Raw genomic sequence first — 18,453 nt, 5'->3', positions numbered from 1 at the left:
AAACTTGTATTGCAGCGCCAAGAGCGTCTCTAGCGGCAATGCGGCGCATTAATACCTTCATGGCCGCTGTTGTGTTGTGATATTATTCTACGTGCAATAATTCCAGGGTCATTTTAATCATGTTGTGACCGCATTCGTTTCACTTCATTGTCTTCAGGAAGTCACTGGGTGTTTCAAAAGACTGACAACCATTTTTTCCTTCACAAATATGGAAGCAGAAACGCAGGTAAGGCAGTTTTTGAACTGCGTACTCAGCACTTTCACCAACTGCTTCGGCTATTTTTGCTGCTTCCTTCCACATTGCTAACACTCCTCACTATTTGACAGGAATATCGGTGAATTAGTATCCCTTAATGTAGGTTACAACCTTTAAAAATGCAGCTACCGTTGAATGACGCGTTAGTATACTCGCAGAGATTATCCATCCATTGACGTAGGGGTCTTTGATAGCCCGTATATGTTGCCGTAGTGCTGGTTCTAATCATCTAATCATATTATTGCTCAACGGCTAGGCTGCGTCATAGAGATAAAGCAACCTTTTTTTACTGTTAATAAGCCGGCGTGCGGAGATAATGACACGATGCACGAAGGCTACTCAGGAGCACAAAGCCAAAATTTTTATTGGTGTTTGAAATCAGAACTATACTAGTTTTCTTCTCAAAGGCGACGTTGTTTTTACTTACATCGACGTGACAATCAATTTCCGTTTTGGTAGTTTGTTTCACTTGTCTTCTACTCTCTGTCGCGAAGTCACAGCACAGTATATTCATTGTCGTGCCCGTACACCCCACAGTGTTGTCTATACTGTCTGTCCTATCTGTCAACACCCCCTGTAGCTTTTCTCTCTGTCGGGTTCGCTTTTTTTCCCCCGCAGGATCCGGTGGTGGTCTCCCCTTCCATGTTGCAGTGTGAGTATTTTGTACTATGTGTTTAGCATGCAAGTTGTCGTCGTCCTCTGCAGTAGTACTGACGGTAGTGCATACAGCCACATATCAGGTAGAATGGTTATGTACGTTGAAAGCATCTTGCGACTATTTATTTTCTTTGTTAGGCACACATTAGACACAGTCGTCTCTCGATGTAAGGGCCACAAATTATCGTTATTATTACGTTAGACGCAATGCTTCGTAAGTAACCAGTATCGTCTACGCACGCCTCTTTTCTTTTCTTAAATTTCGGCTCTGGACAAGTGCTGCATATGCCACACGGTAACAGATAAGATTACACGTTAATCGCATTGTTTTTTTTTCTCTCTCTATTATCGTAAGTTATATTTTGTTCGATGTAACTTATTCGTGTTGCTCGGCAGGCTTAAATTTTCATTCGAAAAATTTATTGTAAAGAATGTGATACCAAGTGAGTTTGGAAGGCACCTAGAGTACCAGTGGTCCCTTCTATGTCAAGATTATTCGCTAAATAAATCGATGATAATCGGCTTCATTTAACTGGCTATTATAGTTCATGATAATAATTTTAGTCTAATTATACTTATAATATTGTATAAATTAGTATTATATTATACTTATTATGTATGTTAATATATTATTATTACATTTAAATTTTATTTATTTTCATATTATATATTTTAATATATTTGTATGTATATAATAATTATTTATATTAAAAGAAATTGTCGGTCAGTGGAACAAGGAAATTTTCTTTTGAATATGCTGAATAGCGACGATATTAAGCTGTTCACGGTGCCAAAAAAAGAAACCAATTAGCAGTAATAGCCCGCACCGTACACCACTTCGAGTAATGCACGCTTCGTTCACTCTTCTGGGCCTGCCTTGGGGATGGGAAGCGTGAAAAAAAAATACGAACAAGATGTAAGCAAAAAGAAAACATAGATATAAAGTGTGACAAATTGAAAACAGGTTTGGAAGGCAGTTGTCTCCGTAATTGTCTATTGTTTCGTCCTCCTTTCTTAGACAGAGAGGAAAGGACGTTTAAAGTAGGGGTCACTTTGCTTCGCTCTTCTTTCCGCATAAAGTAGGGACGGTTCATCTGTGTCTGTTGGATTTGAGAATCTCGAAAGGGAAATTGACGTGCTACGTAAAGGTAGGATTGTGGTGGTCTTGTGGCATATCTTTAGATGACAGGTTCACGTTTGTATTTACGCTTACTTGTCCGATTAACTTTAAAAGTAGTGTGCTATTACAATACGTCGTAGAATCACAGCTAATGCAGTGAGTCCGTGGTCCAAAAAAGCGAATTGTAGTACGTGGCTGTTTTATTTAATCGGTTGTGTAGGGTGTGCTTTTGTATGTGTTTATGTGCATGTGTTACAATGTGTGATGTTTCTTGTATGTTTCTTTTTTTTTTCTTTTTGGACGCTGCATTTAATTTTGCCTAAATAACATATCAATTGTAATGCATTTATGTTTGTGTCATACTGAAGTGTTTGCTGGCAAAAGCGATGCTTGCCAGTTCCAAAATTGGCAGAATTCCTTATTGTCATATAAAGATCATAATTTGTTAAATTGTACTTAACGGGGTCGTGAAGCAACCCTCCCAGTTTTGGAGGAATCACATTGGAAGATCAAACGGTTTGTCTCTCGAATATACCAATTACCAAGCAATGTCCTATGCCTATGCAGTCCTGCATTGGGAAAGCCACGAGGCGTGCCTGTTCCCATGGTAACTGTCTGCTCCTCCACGGGAAAATTTCCCGTTTGGTGTTATGCCCTCTCTCTCGAATTTCGGAAAGCACATTTTTTGTAAATATTGTCACAAAAACAGCCTAGTTTTATCAGCCTGCATGGAGGCAAGCAGGTTTTGCACATTGAATAGCTGAACAAAAATATGTTACAAATTAATGAGATTAATGAGATAGTTCACAAATTAAATGGGATGTGGACGACAGAAGCAGGGGGAGTAACAGAAAAGGGTACTTAATATTTATTACGCTGCTTAAACTAGTGTTAAACAGAAGGGAACGAGATAACGTCAAAGTTACGGTGTTAAAGTTACTTTGTTAATGTAACTAAAGTTACTAAAGTTGCTGTCTTTGAGCCAAAAGGGATGTGTGTATCTAAATACGAAAAGAGTACAGTATTTCTTCCGTTCCGTAAAAAAATGGCACCGGCAGTTGAATTTTTTCAAACAACTCAGGAAAAAGACTTAGAGACAGGCTTACGTGTCTGTGTCGTTCCTAATTGTGGTCTGCCTCGACCAATTCTCGTTATTTACTTCGAATTTTTTTGTCGGTGGTCCGTGGAGTGTTAAGAAGGTGTGTCAATGATTTCAGTTTCCAAGTTTGCCTCGACAAATTATGAAAAAGAAAAAGAAACGCTCTTTCCTGTACGGTGCAACCTCCAATTCCGCCATTCTTTTGGCTATTCTTTAGCTGAGTTGTAGAGGCGAAAATTATGGAGATGAAATTAATTCTAGCTGATATATTTAGTACAAAAGTACATGTTATACTTCAAAATTTTAAAATGCAGCAAAATAAATATCGTAACAAAGTTTCAACTGCCACAAAACTATGCGAGAATGCATACACACAAGCTATATCCGGCAACATACACCATCGGAAATGTTAGAAGGGCAGCATCATTTAATTTTCACAATTTTTAGGCAAGCCACGGGACCGAATGACATCCTATCTATGAATTTTTATGAATACTTACGATTTTTTTGCATATAGTACTGAGTCTTCAAACGCATGGTGTAGCACGCAAAAGCTATTTTTATTAAAAAGGGTTATCTCGGTATATGGTCGGTTATATGTGGGGTTTGGTAACTCATATTAAAAGATTACAGTTTGTCAGTCAGTGCTGCTTGTGTCCATCCTTCTTTGTCTCCCCGACACAGGGGTTTTAGCCTTTTAACTATTGTTATTTGGGTTTGTTTCATTTTGAACCGCTACTTCATCTTGGGAAGCACTGTATGATATGTGAAAGTTGAAGAAAATTCAGTAAAATATGAAGTAAAATGCGGAGAAACTGGAGGAGAGTTAATGTTGACAACCCCCTGCCCTCGCTAATTGATATCCTTGTTTTTCTTCCTGCACAATCTTCATCTTTTTCGAAATTTTCGTTGTATGCGCTATGTAATTTGGGTTCCTAATCAGCATTGCTACAAACTTTCTACAAAATTTTAGCCCTTCTTTGAAACTTATCTTGAAATACCCTAGCTAAATTGATGTCAAATTTATTCAGACATATCGTTCTCAACTGCTTTCTTCACTTATCTCAGTGCCTGCGAGCTCACTCTTATCAGTACGTTATCTTATTCCTATAGTACTGGCACACCGTGTGCAGGCCAAGTGTGTGAGCATCCTTTTTTGCATAACAACAGAGATCTGTCCCACATTACTACAAAGAATACCTGCTATTGTTCTCCTGACAGGGAAAACTTATAGCATAAGCCACAGTGAGAGCACAGTGTCTCCGTTGTTTCCCCTAATGTGGGTTAAACGCCCAATTTTCTGCACTTCTGGGTCGCGCACTTTCTTTGACGCAATTCTGCGACAGGCCGTCTTTGTTTCTCAATTATGCCGGTGCCCTTCTTTTAGTTATCTGTATTAAGGTATAGATATCTCGCCGCCACCTTTTACTGTTCTGCAGCGTGAAGTCGGTGAACTGTCATTCGTTGCATGCTAATTTAGGTGCGTGGAATCTTACGCATAAAGGCGGGAAATGCGAGAAATTTGTGTTGGAAGTCTCGTTGAACTTGGTATGACTTTAATCTTAATTAAATACGGAATTACATGCAATCGGCGCAAATGTTATGATGGCATTGACCTGCAGTCAGGATAAATACGGCATGTTGAGACCCTGGAGGCTCATTTATTGCATTTTGTTGGCTATCAAGTCTCGGAAGTCGTTATGGTCATTAGTTACAGTAATTATAAGCATAGTTAGTTATAAATACAGTTATGGGTAGTTATGGTTTCAGTTTTGCATGGCATAGTCGTAATGACGGAATTTTCAAAGGATCGTAATATTTGGCCACTCTGTTTATTAAATTGCCGGTGCCCGCAAAATTAAAGCAGTTTTGTCAAATTAGCCAGCGAGTCATCGCTACATCGAATTCAAGTTCAACTCGTTAACATATATATGTATATATAATTAACTAACTTGGAAGTACAGTAATTACAGGAAGAACAGTGTTGAATTATAAGGAATTTGTTATTGAGAGCAAGTGTGTGCAAATAATTAATTAAAGGTACTAACATGCCTCCAAATTAATTGACATTTTCAATTAAGTGATCTTGAATTAACATGGTTTTAAAGTGTTAAGTTATAATAGCAGCGTAGTGGTGTACGATATGCTAATATTTTACAGCCAAGCATGTACGTTCCCGTTTTTTATCTTGTACCATAGATTTTATTGTTAGATTATTCTTTTATTGTGGCACACAAATGTGTAAGCACTTAACACTAACAGCATGTCTCTAAATGCACGCTATCATGGTTTCTTGCACGAAACGGTCTACTAGTGTGTTTATTTTTGTTCATGTGAGAAACGGTCTACTAATGTGTTTATTTTTGTTAATGTGAAAAAGAGAAACAGTGTGATTCATAACTGCTCGGCACTGCTCAGAAAAAGGCAAGTCTTGTGTCCATGCGAGACATCGTTCCCGAAGACGACGACGAAGAAGAAGAAGACGACATTGTAGGAGAAGAGACCACGATGATGAAGCAAATGGATCGCCACGGCGACGGATACATGACGCCCAACTATGTGACGGTCATTCCGGTGGAATATCCACGTTCCGACAGCTCTCCTCTTTCAGGTATGTGTCACCTGGCAATGGTGTTGTATAGAGAAAAATGTAAAAAGTATATAACATGGATATAGCAGTTAAGAGTATTTAGTTTAGAGCGTGATGGGCACTTACTGCGGATTATCATACAAATGCACAAGTATTATTGCGAAGGATGACATAGGCAAATGTTTACTAAAAAGTGTCACATAGTCATAATAGGAATTTGTCTAATAGACTCGTTGTCAAGAGTGTCTAATAGGTGGCGCTAAATAGACGTAGGAGTGAAGGAGTTACGTGGACATGGTTCAAGGCTGGCATATATAGAAAAAGTGTTAAAACTTGGGCAGGTTGGAAACTTATGATTAAAATCGATAAAACACTCGGTGTGGAAACAAAGACAAGGATGTACACAAAGAATAAGACGACATGCACTAAACTGCCAACCAGAGAAGATGACACATGCTTCACCGGAACCGTACTGAGGGCAGCTTCTGCCTTGGGCAGGACGAACTTGATACAACCCTCCTCTCACGAAGCAATGTGCATAAAAGTTTGCGCAACAATTTTAGGCCCAGGATTTGCACACGTGCTGTTGATTTTTAGCTACACACGTGGTAATTTGTTGTTGCATAAGTGCATTTCAAATATTGGCAGAAAAATTGTAAGTTAAAAGAGTGAAATAGGAAAACGATACGTTCTACAGCAAAAAATTCTCAAGGTTTTGCGTCAGCGTTCCTATTAACTGCCAATGTTATCAGTTCTGAAACCTGCCCCCTGCTCCCGGGGAGGCCGCCCCTGTTGCCCCCTCCCAAATCGAAATGTCTCCGTACTTGATGGTGAAAGGAGACTTGCTGTAAAGTGTAATCGAGTCATAACTGACTTACTGTAACTGGTCTTACTGTAAAATATGGCACGTAGTGTTACTAATTGAGTGTGCCTACTGCCTAGCAAACCATACGCCTATCGGTGCAGAGTATCCGCTTTGAGGTGTGACGCTGATAAACTTTTAAAGCATAACAAAAAAGTAGTTCCTGCAAAAAGAACAAAAAAAACAAGATCGTTGCGAGCTTACGAGACAACAGAGCTACAGCAGAGTGTATCGACGCGGAAGTAGTGCATGAAGAACACCGCTGAAGTGAAGTCAGGGGCACCGTGTGTCCTGGGCCTACTTCACGGACAACGTTCCCCACGAAGTAGACCCAGGACGCGCAGGCGTCATGTCGCTCCAGACTGCTAAAACAGCGGACAGAGTGTTCTTGAGGAACAACAACAATGGGAGATCCTCCACTCACAGTGGGTTCGTTGAGGTCGGTCGAAGATCGGGAGATGATCCTGGAGAGGCACTCCCCGTACGCCACGTCGTTGCCGGCCTCGGTCCTCCGAGCCCGTCTCCTCACCCCGTCTCACCACTGCTACTTTCCAACGAGTCGAGACGATAGCTGGAGACCTCAACCGAGAGAGCGGCTTCATCTGACGACGCACACTCCGCACCAGCACCAACAGCAGCAGCAGCAACAACCTCCACCGGCTCCAGCTAAAAGTGAATCATTGCCTGCCAGCTATCACGTTTGATGCGTGGCATGAAATTTAGTTTGTAACACTTTTGTTCCAGCATCGTGTGTGCGTTATTTTTATGTTTTGCACGGTTTGCTTCAGTTTCTTTGTTTGTGCACACAGAATGCGTGCTCGTAGAACCTTGGAGAGACAGTTTTACTCGCCGAGTGAGCAGTGTTGTCTCATGGTTCGGGTGAAGTGAGTGCAGATTATTTTGTAGGTGCTTGTTCCTGTGTAGTGCTATTTATTTACTTATTTCTATTTTTCTGGTGCCCATGAATGGCCACAGGGCCTCCCTAGTATGCCATCCCTGTCTGTCCCTATTCATATCCCTATATGTCCCATATATCCCTACCCGTATCCTTATATGCCATCTGTAAGCTGCAAAGACAGCAGCGAGAGTCTCTTTTGTGGAATGTTTAAAAATAAGGTTTATTTGGGTTTATGGTTCTTCAACTTGTACTTTGTAAGTTTAAATGACATTAGGAGATGTTTCCGTCGGATGCAATCTTAGTTCTAGCATGGGACACTTCCGGTCTTCAGTGTGTTGTGAGATGGAGGGTACCGTTGTGTGCACGTGTTTTTCATTTCTTAAATCGTGCTCTTCCTTTATTTTTGAGTGCTTTTTGTGTGTTTCTAAAAATAGTACGTGCTGCTGTAGACCGCTACTGTTTACATTTTTTTTTTAGTAATAAACTAGTATCCCAATAATGAAATAAATAATAATTCAGTAATACGATATTAGTTTCACATATTCCTGCAATGCCTACTACAAGTGTTTTAGAGTGGAGTAATCAGTCACTTGTCTAAAAACTCTAGTTTCGACGTGTTCATCTCATATCTATACTTTTGTTTGTGCATGAGTGACATGCCCTTAAGCATGCTTGACGCCCTCATATTGTGTAGCACAGATGTTGCTTGCTCGAATGTCTTGGCATATAAGAATATCATTTACATGCATAATATGAATGATGCAGCAGAATATAAATAAGCGTATCATAATATGTCATATATATACAACATATATAAGAAGGCTCGAATATCTTGGCGCAGTAAGGCAAACGTAAGTTAGTAAAAACGTAAGTTTACTGTTAAAAAAATCTCAACATCTGTTTCTCAACTGAAAAGCCTACAGACTCAGCGTAGCTTGGATTGGTAAGTTGCATGTTACTGATTCAAGATAACCTTCTGCAAACAGAACAAGAAATCTGCGTATACCTGCTTAGCAAGTTGTGCCTGTGTGTCGAAGTGGAGAACATGTACCTGGCCACGGCACAGGAAATCATGCAGCTCATTGCGCAGGACGAAACTCAGATGCACTTTCCTCCCCAGCTAGTGGATGCCTTTTCCCTGTGGATGACGTCTCCACTTTTAGGTCAGTCAATTAATCAGTCAACCAATCGATTTTATTTCGTCAATATCAAACGCAGGATCCGTTACTTCAAAAACTTTGTTGGTCCAGTTTTTCAATGGTTATCTTTTAATGCGATAATAGCTCTACCGTATAAATCAATAACGTAACATGAATTAATGAATTAATTACACTATAAACCAGTAATAAAGTAACATGAATTATTAATGAATTAATAATGAATAAATTAATTGTATCTCGCAGAGCTCCAGCTGAAGCCGCAGCACCGACCGTGCCTCATCCGCGACAAGTGGGCGGAGTACTTGAAAAAGTACACGTACGCGACAAAACATCAACTGGATTCTGGTAGGTTTTAATAATAGTAATTTGTAGCTCGATATCGTGAAGCAGCCGCAGAGCGATGCTTAGGTGGTCGTTAAGCGAAGTAATCTTGCCCATGTGAGGGTTCATTAACGCGAGCCAGAATCTGAGCGCACAGCACCCCGTATCGAACGTCTGTCGCGGAGGATGATGTGCTCGAACAATTCGTATCGCGCCATGAGGCGTGATACTACCGTTGTACCATGTACCATGGTACCCTTTTGATTCGTACGTACTTTGTTTACCATTTCCCTTTTAGTTCCATAATTTTAATTGTGAATTTGTGTATTGGTTCATCGGCCACAGTTTTGCACATTCTGGCCGGGGTTGTTGTGTCGTCTTTACGTGTTCCCATGCTCAGGCTCTTTTAGTAGGATGCATTAGAATGACATTCTTTGAGTACTTAATACCTCTTTACCTCTTATATACCTCTTAGGTACCTCTTTATATTTCAGATGAACCCGTACTGACGCTTCAGCGAAATGTGTTCTACGACAAAAACGAAGAGCGCAAGGTACAAACTTTTGTTCCGGGAAAACAATTTGCATTGCTACCGACGTTCACGTACCCAGAAAGCCTCTGTTGTTTTTTGAGCGGTTGCCCACTAAGTTGAACGTTACTTCGTTTATTAAGGACTGCATAGTGTTGTGCCTGTGGGCAAGGAAACTGAGCAGGGTGTCAATCCTAGAGGTTTTTAATCATGAAAGGCTGTGCATGGACTTGTAACGTTCAGGAATGGAGAATGAGGACATCGTGCCTCAATCACTTGTTAGTCTTTGTCGACTTTGCTGTGCCCCAAGGAACTGTTTGCGGCAAAACGACCTGGAGGGTGGTGCCCCCTGGTTGGATTTTCGGGTTGCCCCTCAACCACGTCCCACAGGGCGCGTGCAGAATTGTAGCAGTACCACAAATTTGAGCATCTTTAATGTACCGGAGGTACTCTACAGTGGCTCCACCTTAAATTTTGAGATTTTGTTGAAGTAGCTATCAGAGCGTAACTTGTGGAAGCTGTTGTACAGCCCTGAGTAGGAAGCGAGTTACGTGTAACCTGTTACTGTGTAACTGTTACCAGTTTCATCTTTTAGCTAGTTAACCGGCAACTGTAAATAGTTACCGCTTTTGGTGTATGTAGCTGCAAAAATTCAGCTATAATCAGAGCCTGATGTTTTCGGGAAATCATTTTCCCCAATTCGGGGGGTAGAAATCGGGGAAATCGACATGTGCCCTAAATTCATGCAAATTCGGATGGGAAAACTTCCAGTATGCTAAATTTGGGGAGAAATCAGACTCTATTACCCAAACGAACTGTACTGGTTTGGTACAAACAGTGATGTAACTGCCTTTGCTGCCAAACAAGTTAGTATGCATTCCTACAGACGCCTGAGTGAGGCAAAAGTGAGGGCAATTTGCCGGGTACAAATCGGGTTTCAAACTGAAGAGGCAACCTTCAATTCGGGGTGCAAATTCGGTGAAGAAACAGGTTAAACCCTAAAACTTCAGGCTCTAGCTACGCATGTGGTGCTATATTTTGGTACATCACATCAGTTTCCAATTGCTCCTGATTCCTTAGAATGAACTCGCTCAGACGTTCTTTATAATTGCAACTCAGTTACTCTTTTCACAAACTAGCTCTGACTGTAAGTAACTTACAATTGGTATTATACCTGGAACAAAAGCATCGAATAAGGCTGAACCTTGTCTGTGTCCTTTCACGCAGATCACAGATGACAAGATGCTGAAGATGTTGTACTCTGAAGCTAAAGGCAATGTCCTCGACGGGAGGTACCCGTGCGAAATCGACGACTGCATGGTTCTGGCCGCCATTCAAGCGAGGCTGGAACTGGGCCCTTACGACGCACTGAGACATACCCCGGAATTTTTCAGGTTACACTGCGGGCTTTTAATGACTACTGTAAACGTATTTTTATTCCACTTAATGTATTAATTTTCGCGAATCGCATTTGGGAAGTTATTCGCGACTATTTATAATTTCGCGATTCCAGGTCTGGTTCCTTATGCGGCATCAACGTCAAGCTATGTTTGAGTGTACGATTATTCGCGTTTTTTTTTTGCGGTCGATTTGCGAAATTCGAGAAAATTAATGCGTCGCGAATAGAAATATGTTTACAGTATTTCTTTTCCCAGTTCAGCTTGCCGACTGTGTTCGTACTTTGTGGCAACTTTCAGGTCCCGGATACGAGAGTTCCTTCCGGAACACGCGTGCCGGTCCCACTGGTTCCTGCTCGGCCTCGGCGCCAAGAACGGTCCTGAACGTCGTCTTGCCGAGCATTTCAAAGGGATGTCGGCCACCGTCAAGGAGCACCGTCTGCATCGGAAATACCTCGAATTCTGCTGGGCTCTGCCGTATTACGGGTGAATTTTGTCCCACTATAAAAAGATTTTGCTTTGTGCAGACACAGGTGTTCCTTTTTTGTTTTTCTTTTGTTTTTTTCTAGACATGTAACGTAATTACGTATTATTTATTATTAAATTACGTAATTTTAGGAGAACATGCTGCGCAACTGTGCCTGCATAGTTTTTGTTTGTTTGTTTGTTTGTTTGTTTTTGGTACAATCACTTGAAAAACAATATTGGTGTTGAGGCAGTTTTCATGACCCTGTGAGAGAATCCTGCATAGTTGTGTTTTCCCAATTTCTGTTGGCACATTACCATAAAAACGCAGACATTACCATAAAAATGCATACATTACCATAAAAATGCATACATTACCATAAAAATGCATACATTACCATAAAAACGCATTAGTGCTGTACCTTGGGCGATGCGTTTAATACTGCGCGCTTATTTACGCTCACGTAGGAGTGCTTTCTTCAACGCCCAGATCGAGAGGCCGGTCAGCGGGATTGCGGCGCTGATGAGTCATTACGACCTGCCAGTTCTGGTTGGCATCAACCGTGAGGGCCTTCACGTCATTGACCCCAGTCAACCGGTGAGTGGTTTGGTGGGGTGTACGGTTCTGATTTTTTTAGACCTGCCAAAGTTGCAGTGAAGTGCTCCAGGTTTTGTCATTTAATCTGAGTAGTAAAAAGCTAAAAAGAGTAAGAAAGACAAATACCCCCCCCCAATGCATGAAAGAAGGGTTATGGTACACTGAAGATGGGAATGCAGTCTGTTTGAATCCTTCCACTGGCTGTGCTGTCTGAGGTTTCTCTGAAATTTTCGGGCAGACTTCTTATGTGGCCGACAGTACAATTCCCCCGAAGTCTGCCCAGGACACATGCCAACCACCCTTTCTGCGCAGTGTTTGTAGCCACAGTTCCCTTGCGGTGCAAACATTCAGAAGTTGCAGGTGACCACGTACGACATAATGCTGAGTTTTAACTGCAGGTGGTGCTGATGAGCCTGCAGTATAGGCACCTCTCCTGGGATTGTGCCCATCCAGCCCAGCCGCAGAACCCCAACTGTCTGCCGTGCCTCTTTCTGCAGTTCCAGCAGCCGGGGCAGAACGAAATCAGCATGGTGCAGCTCTTCTCCAAACAGGTACACAGTGCGCTCTTTGCAGCATGCAGAGGTAACTGGAGCAGCTGCAAAAAAACTGCGTTCCCTTCTCACCAGGCGGTGTTGATGGACGCCCTCATAGCGACCCTAGTTGAAGAACTGAAGAAGCGACCTTCTTGGGCGGAGGATGAAGTTGACGGAGTCGGCGCGGGAACACACTCGGATGAGGGTAAGATGCGGGGGCGGAATAGTGTGTGAAAACGTTTGATGCCCCTTCGTAGGAGCAGTGGAAGATCGTTCCGTAGATTTCTCCTCCTTCTTCGCGGATGTGGTGGGCTGGACAACGAATGCTACACATTTGTGCGCGAGAAGGGTGACCGTAGCTCACGCCACCTGGATAGAGAAAGCAGAGCTAATGCTTCCTCTTCCTCCTTCACCACATGGAAACTTGAGCCAAGGGTTGCCTTCGGCTAGTCTTGGTATCAGACCATGCTTAGGGCCCTGTGTTTTTGGGGTTAAACCCGGTAAAACCCGTCTTTACCCCACGATTGGCATCATCGTCGATTAGGGTAAAACCCGAAAACGGGAATCGCTGAAGATTCAATTAGGCCACACATACAACACTTCCCACTCAGCACGGTCGCTGGGCATGTCGTGTTCATACGAAATGCGAGATGCGCGTTTTCTTTTTTTCACCCCAAATCATGTTTTTTTCACCTGATGTGGCCCGGTTTCACCAGTTTTATAGCTCCCAGGATAAAACCCGATTTTTACCTCCCCGATTTTGAAAAAAATATGAAACCCGAAAACACAGGGCCCTAACCGTGCTCAGCGTCTCATCATTGGCATCGAGATCGCCCGACATCGCGGCTTGCACTCGTCGTAGAGAGTAGGGCCAGCAGCTGTCGTCGTCACTGGTGTGCCCAACCAACAATCCAATACAAAATATAAATGATCGAATAAATAAATAAGATCAAAATCAGTAAATTCGCAACTTGTACGGCACCTAGCTCTCCTGAGCCACTCCTACACAGTCTGCACTAGAATACTAGGTCTAGAACTGCTCTAGAATACCTTTCCCTTCTTCTGGAATCCTGTAAGAGAATGAGTGGGGTTGGCGTCACCTGAGCGGCGGCAGGGCCCAATGGGAGTGGAGTCGGGAGGCCAGCTACGCCGCTCTGGCAATGCCTCAAAAGGGGCTCAACGGACTGCTTGTTTTTCGGGGCACTTTGTAAATTCAATTGCACAGAGATAAAACTGTTCAGCGATGTCACTTCGCTGCTCCTTTAAATAGCGGACGACATTGGTCTTCTACAGATGTCCAAATACCACTGACGGCGAAGAAGATCCGCGACGAACAGGGGCTCTCTGGCAAGATGCGAAAGCTGTCCATTGCCAGGTTCAGCAGTCGCGGTAAGTGTAACGTGGCAGTCTTGGACGTGGCACACCACAAAGATACTTTTGAACGTGGGTGGGGAAATGCTCCTCAGCATTTTAAACACTGCACATAGTGCTAAAATTAGGTTTTAATAACTGTGGTTACTTAAATATGTAACGGTATTTTGTAAACTGTTTGCCGTCGAACGCATTCACAATGTGTCCGTTGGATCACAAACTTTGTATATACTAGGTATGTGTGGAATTCCAGTGCTACTTTGCCAAGTGGCTTTATGAGTTTTCCCACAGGAAATTAGATGGGTAGGGCACTGTCTATGGACGTCCCAGCGGCTGCCTAGTAAATGCCTCAGGGTGTCCTAGAAACGTCCCATGGACGTTCTGGTAAATTCTCTAGACAATTCTAGGAGACTACTTCCCTAGGACAGCGATGTAAATTGCAGACACTGAATCATCAGTTGGGGGGCAAATACAGTATTTAGATCACACCAACACCCATGTAACATTGTCTGGCCATTCGCGAGGCCTCAATGCTGTATTTATACTAATCGTTGATTCAGCCTCCACAATTTTTGTTGAAGCTGCGCAAATAACAAAATTCCCTACATCCACATTGCCGCCGTAAAAGTGTGCCAACGAAGGTGCTACACCTTGCTTCAGTAATATTTTTTAAAAAACATTCAAAAAAGTGCAAATACTCGAAATCGCCTGCAAATACTGTTCGAGTAGCGAACAGTATTTCGATTTCGAATCGAACTCGATTTCGAATCGAATTCGATTCGAAATTGAGGTTTCGAATATTTGCGCTGCTCTAATTTACGTTGCTATCTGGAAGATTGCCACCCACCTCGGTTCGTACGTCTGTGTATGAATTGATTGATTGATTTGATTTTATTTGGTCTTTTCTTCAAGGTAAAAAGTCACAAAAACTGAGTGGTCCCTTAGCAGAGGCTAGTGATGGGTCCACTAAAGACGTTCATCAATGACATTGGCAACAGTGATAGCAAAAAAGAAAGAAATGTCTAGAAAAATCACTGTAAAATACAGCACATAACCACAAAATACAGTCACTGTAAAATAGAGCAACCATTCGTTGTAATCGGCGTATTACGGATTTACCATATATGTATTCGATCCTCCGACAGAATGAAGTCCTGTAATGATTTTGAGAACAGCTGGGTGTTTCTTACTTCTATCGGCAACTGGTTCCAAATGCGCACTCAAAAATGCTGAAGAGTCCTGGTACCATAGACATTTTTAGCACTTGAAATGATAAGCTTTTTATCTGTTTGCATCCTAGTTAATGGTTGGAATGTGAGAGTGCATGGAAGAAAATGTGGCAAGAGCGTTCCTGTGTCCCTGTCTCATTGAGTGCACACCTGAGTTACGAAGCTCAGCAGCTGAAACATTGTTCCTCTCTGCAGGGGACTACATCAACTCACGAGGATCGCTGGCCTTCAAAAATGAAGCTGGCCGGCCCAGATAGCCAATGGGGCTACTGTATTGTAAATAGACGCGAAGCGTTCACAGAGCCACCTGCTGGCTGTGAGCAACGACGTTCCCATTTTAAAATGTGATACTGCACACAGGTGATACGTGGATATGGCACGTTGTATGTACAAAGAGTGGAGGCGCCAGCATTTCCGCGATCCACGCCGTGCTCGAGTATTTTTTTGTTTCCGTGGAAACAGTAACCCAGTGTAGTGACCAGTGATTCCCGGTGAACTGTTTTTGTTTGTTTTTGTTCACTCCCCTGAGCAGAAAGCATCAGTTCTTATTGTACCTAAGCTGTCCTGCTTAACTGTGTTCAGAGCTGTACGTGTCGCGCCATCACTTTCTGCGTCAAAGAGGGATGTGTGTAGCCAGTATTACGTTTACGCAAAGTTAGTTTTAATCTGTTTAGATAGTTTTTCAAATTTGTTTTTGTCTTAATCCTACGCATCAATGATAATTGCATCTAGCTGAACATATTTAATGCGAAAAATTTACATGCATTGCCGCAAATGTCACCATATTTCTTAGTTTCGGTAGTGCTAAGTACCTACAGTTTTTTAATACACACAAAAAATTGAATACCCTTAAATGGTACCCCTTTTTTAAATTTATATATATTTACAAAATAAGTTTACTACATAGAATTTTATATCGCACGAATCGAATGAATGTACTTGTGCGTGGCTCATCCTGTAGGACCGATTAAAAGGGGCCACCGCTTTGATGTTATGCTTGTTTTTGCAATCCACATAAAATCATTATGGCATCTGCAGTGTAATGTTACGCAGTTGAAAAAGAAATTAAGCTGAAGTGTTGAGGTCCAAGGCAGCAGCTGTTAAGCTTCGTGACATGCTTTGCACATATTCTTCAAGTTTATTACGATATTTTTGAGTTGTAAGCTAGACCATTCAACTAAATAAAAAGAACAAGAACAACACACACCCAATTTTGACTTTTGCATCTTCCTCGTTTAATCGATGCATCAATGTTAATTTTCTTCTTTTCCCTAAATGTTTCCCCAAAAGGGAAACATTGCAGAACTAAAGAGGGAAACAGTTTTTGACATGGAACTTGCATCGGATTGTTTATGTGGGTGACGCTTCAGAAATTCCATGCAGCGCTTTGGCCATACGGTTCTGTGTGGGGTTAAATCAGTCAGTTTAATACGGTTAATTAAAATAAATTAAAAGTCAACAAAGTGAATTCTACACCCAAAACCTCGCAGATGTCTCCAACGGAAGTACTTAGTGGCTGAAGTACGGTACTTTAAAAGATAGCCAAACTTTTTAAAAACATTGTGTGTCAAACAAAGCGTCATACAAATGTGAAGTATTCTTTGGAAGAGTCATGTCAGAAATCGAGTACCATTTGAAATGACGTAATATTTTTATCCTTAACGTACCCCATCTTGTTCCCGTACCAATCCTATTATCACATTGACAGTTACAAACAGTATGGCAGTAATTTGGCACTAGAAGTTGGCAACATTTTATGCATCCTAACAGTTCAGTCATGTTAAGCACACATTCAACCTGTCACAATACCGCACAGCCTTGCCGAAAGGTCCGAATGTCAATCGTCGAAAACACATTCTTAAACTGGACCCAAACAACTGCGTCAGCGCCATCCGCTGACGTCGCTCCATGTCCGTACTCCAACGAACTCTCGTTCTGAGACAGAAACTCGTCGCTGCTGCATCGTGATCCACTCTCTGCGGAGTGAGGACAGTTCTTCAACAGGAAATCAAACTCCACAACCTTCCCTCTCCGCGGAATGCGGAAATTCGGTTGGATCTCCATCTCGTCGTCGACGACATGGCGACGGTTCGTCCGCAAGAACGTCGACACCTTCGCCGACGGGGGCAGTCGAGCGTGGTCGGCGCTGCTGTTGATGATGGTATTCAACATGTCCAGCAGGCACTGGCGGAGGCCGCGTTCGCTTCCACAGTCGTTGCAGGTAGTGTGGTGCGGGACCCTGATGGAATACTGCTCACGGGGAGTGACGAAGGTTGATCCGATCAGGACGCGGATCTCGTGGACCTGGTTCTGCTGGACCATGCTGGAGATGGTGGAGAGCGTGCGGTCCATGTTGCTGAACGATGCCGCTGCTCTGCGTTGCTTGTGGAGCGAGAATCGCTGCGCCGCCTACGACATGGTTTAAATGCAAGTTAGTGTATGCAAACACTTGCCACATCTCACTTGCTGGCATCGGCTCTCTGCCGGTATCTTTGTCAGGTTTAACAGTTCATTTTTAATTTTTCTCAGCATGTGCACGGAGTGGGGGAAAAAAGATGTGACAAGGGAAAGTTTTTGTCAACAAAATACTAAGCAGTGTGTTTAAAATAAATTGCGCCGTTGAATTACATTTTAGGAGATTCTGAGTGTATTTTGTCGTGCCACGCATGCGTTTGGGACGCGCACGTTTTGGGATACATCCTCAAAGCTAAGTAATATTGCATCAATAAAGAAGCTAATTGGGTCAGTTGGTATATAAGTGATAGGCGGAACCAGCCAAGGGACGCGAAAACAAGAAAAAGTACAAGAGACTGATGTTCTGAGGCCGGCTTAGCTCAATTGGTAGAGCCCTGGACCGGTAATCCAGAAGATGTGGGTTCGATCCCTACAGCTGGCTAACCTTTTCAGTGACTTTCATCTTTCATCGAAGAAAAAGTAGTTGACTCGCTGGATCGCGAAGCATTACTTACCTTCACATCCTCGGAGAGCGAATGCTTTGACCAAGTGTCACGTAGGAACATTTTGAACTGGTCGAATGGCATCGGTAACCGCTCTCTGTCGTACAGGACATGCTTAATTACTTCAGTGACTAAAGTACCGAGCTGTACCGTGGTAACTGGACTTCTAAAACGCATGCGAAGCTGCAGCGGTTCGTCTTGCTTTCTTCGTGGCGCCATTCTTTTTAAAAGTCAGTTCGTTGACCACCACGGCACACGCGGCCGATTCGACTCTTATTATGTTTTGATTCTAGTTTGTAGTACGAATTCATCTCATCATGCGCGTAATAAGAACGCAGTCAATTTTTAAAGTTTTTTCTGTTACTTATGTAGTGAAAGAGTGAAAGTCGTGTGCTTATTTTGTATTTATTT

At 42.5% G+C, this 18,453-nt stretch overlaps 2 protein-coding genes and 1 non-coding gene across 6 annotated transcripts; 2 read left to right on the top strand and 1 right to left on the bottom strand.

Moving 5' to 3' along the window:
- The first annotated feature begins 37 nt into the window (after window positions 1-37).
- LOC135397266 (FERM domain-containing protein 8-like) lies at window positions 38-16,289 on the top strand. Of its 4 annotated transcripts, XM_064628718.1 has the most exons (14): window positions 38-226; window positions 875-908; window positions 5,551-5,743; window positions 7,011-7,256; window positions 8,469-8,645; window positions 8,886-8,987; window positions 9,458-9,516; window positions 10,720-10,886; window positions 11,190-11,375; window positions 11,823-11,952; window positions 12,351-12,503; window positions 12,579-12,690; window positions 13,779-13,874; window positions 15,281-16,289. In XM_064628718.1, the coding sequence occupies exons 3-14, from the start codon at window positions 5,572-5,574 to the stop codon at window positions 15,340-15,342; spliced, it is 1,662 nt and encodes a 553-aa protein (XP_064484788.1). In that variant the 5' UTR covers window positions 38-226; window positions 875-908; window positions 5,551-5,571; the 3' UTR covers window positions 15,343-16,289. The 4 variants fall into 4 exon arrangements, with proteins under 4 accessions (XP_064484788.1, XP_064484787.1, XP_064484790.1 ...); XM_064628717.1 differs by lacking the exon at window positions 875-908; XM_064628719.1 differs by lacking the exons at window positions 38-226; window positions 875-908 and adding an exon at window positions 1,862-2,061.
- A 425-nt stretch (window positions 16,290-16,714) lies between these two features.
- On the bottom strand, window positions 16,715-18,322 carry LOC135397267 (MAD2L1-binding protein-like). Its single transcript, XM_064628721.1, has 2 exons — window positions 18,055-18,322; window positions 16,715-17,494 (listed from the first exon to the last, which is right to left on the bottom strand). The coding sequence occupies exons 1-2, from the start codon at window positions 18,259-18,261 to the stop codon at window positions 16,886-16,888; spliced, it is 816 nt and encodes a 271-aa protein (XP_064484791.1). The 5' UTR covers window positions 18,262-18,322; the 3' UTR covers window positions 16,715-16,885.
- Trnat-ggu (transfer RNA threonine (anticodon GGU)) lies at window positions 17,909-17,981 on the top strand. Its single transcript has one exon. It is a non-coding gene; the product is annotated as a tRNA-Thr (tRNA).
- Window positions 18,323-18,453: the final 131 nt, after the last annotated feature.

This window comes from Ornithodoros turicata, chromosome 6 (assembly GCF_037126465.1).
Source record: "Ornithodoros turicata isolate Travis chromosome 6, ASM3712646v1, whole genome shotgun sequence".
In the NCBI taxonomy this organism is placed as follows: Eukaryota; Metazoa; Arthropoda; class Arachnida; order Ixodida; family Argasidae; genus Ornithodoros; species Ornithodoros turicata.
The sequence above is the reverse complement of the archived record's forward strand: the minus strand, read 5'-3'. Positions and strand labels throughout refer to the sequence as shown.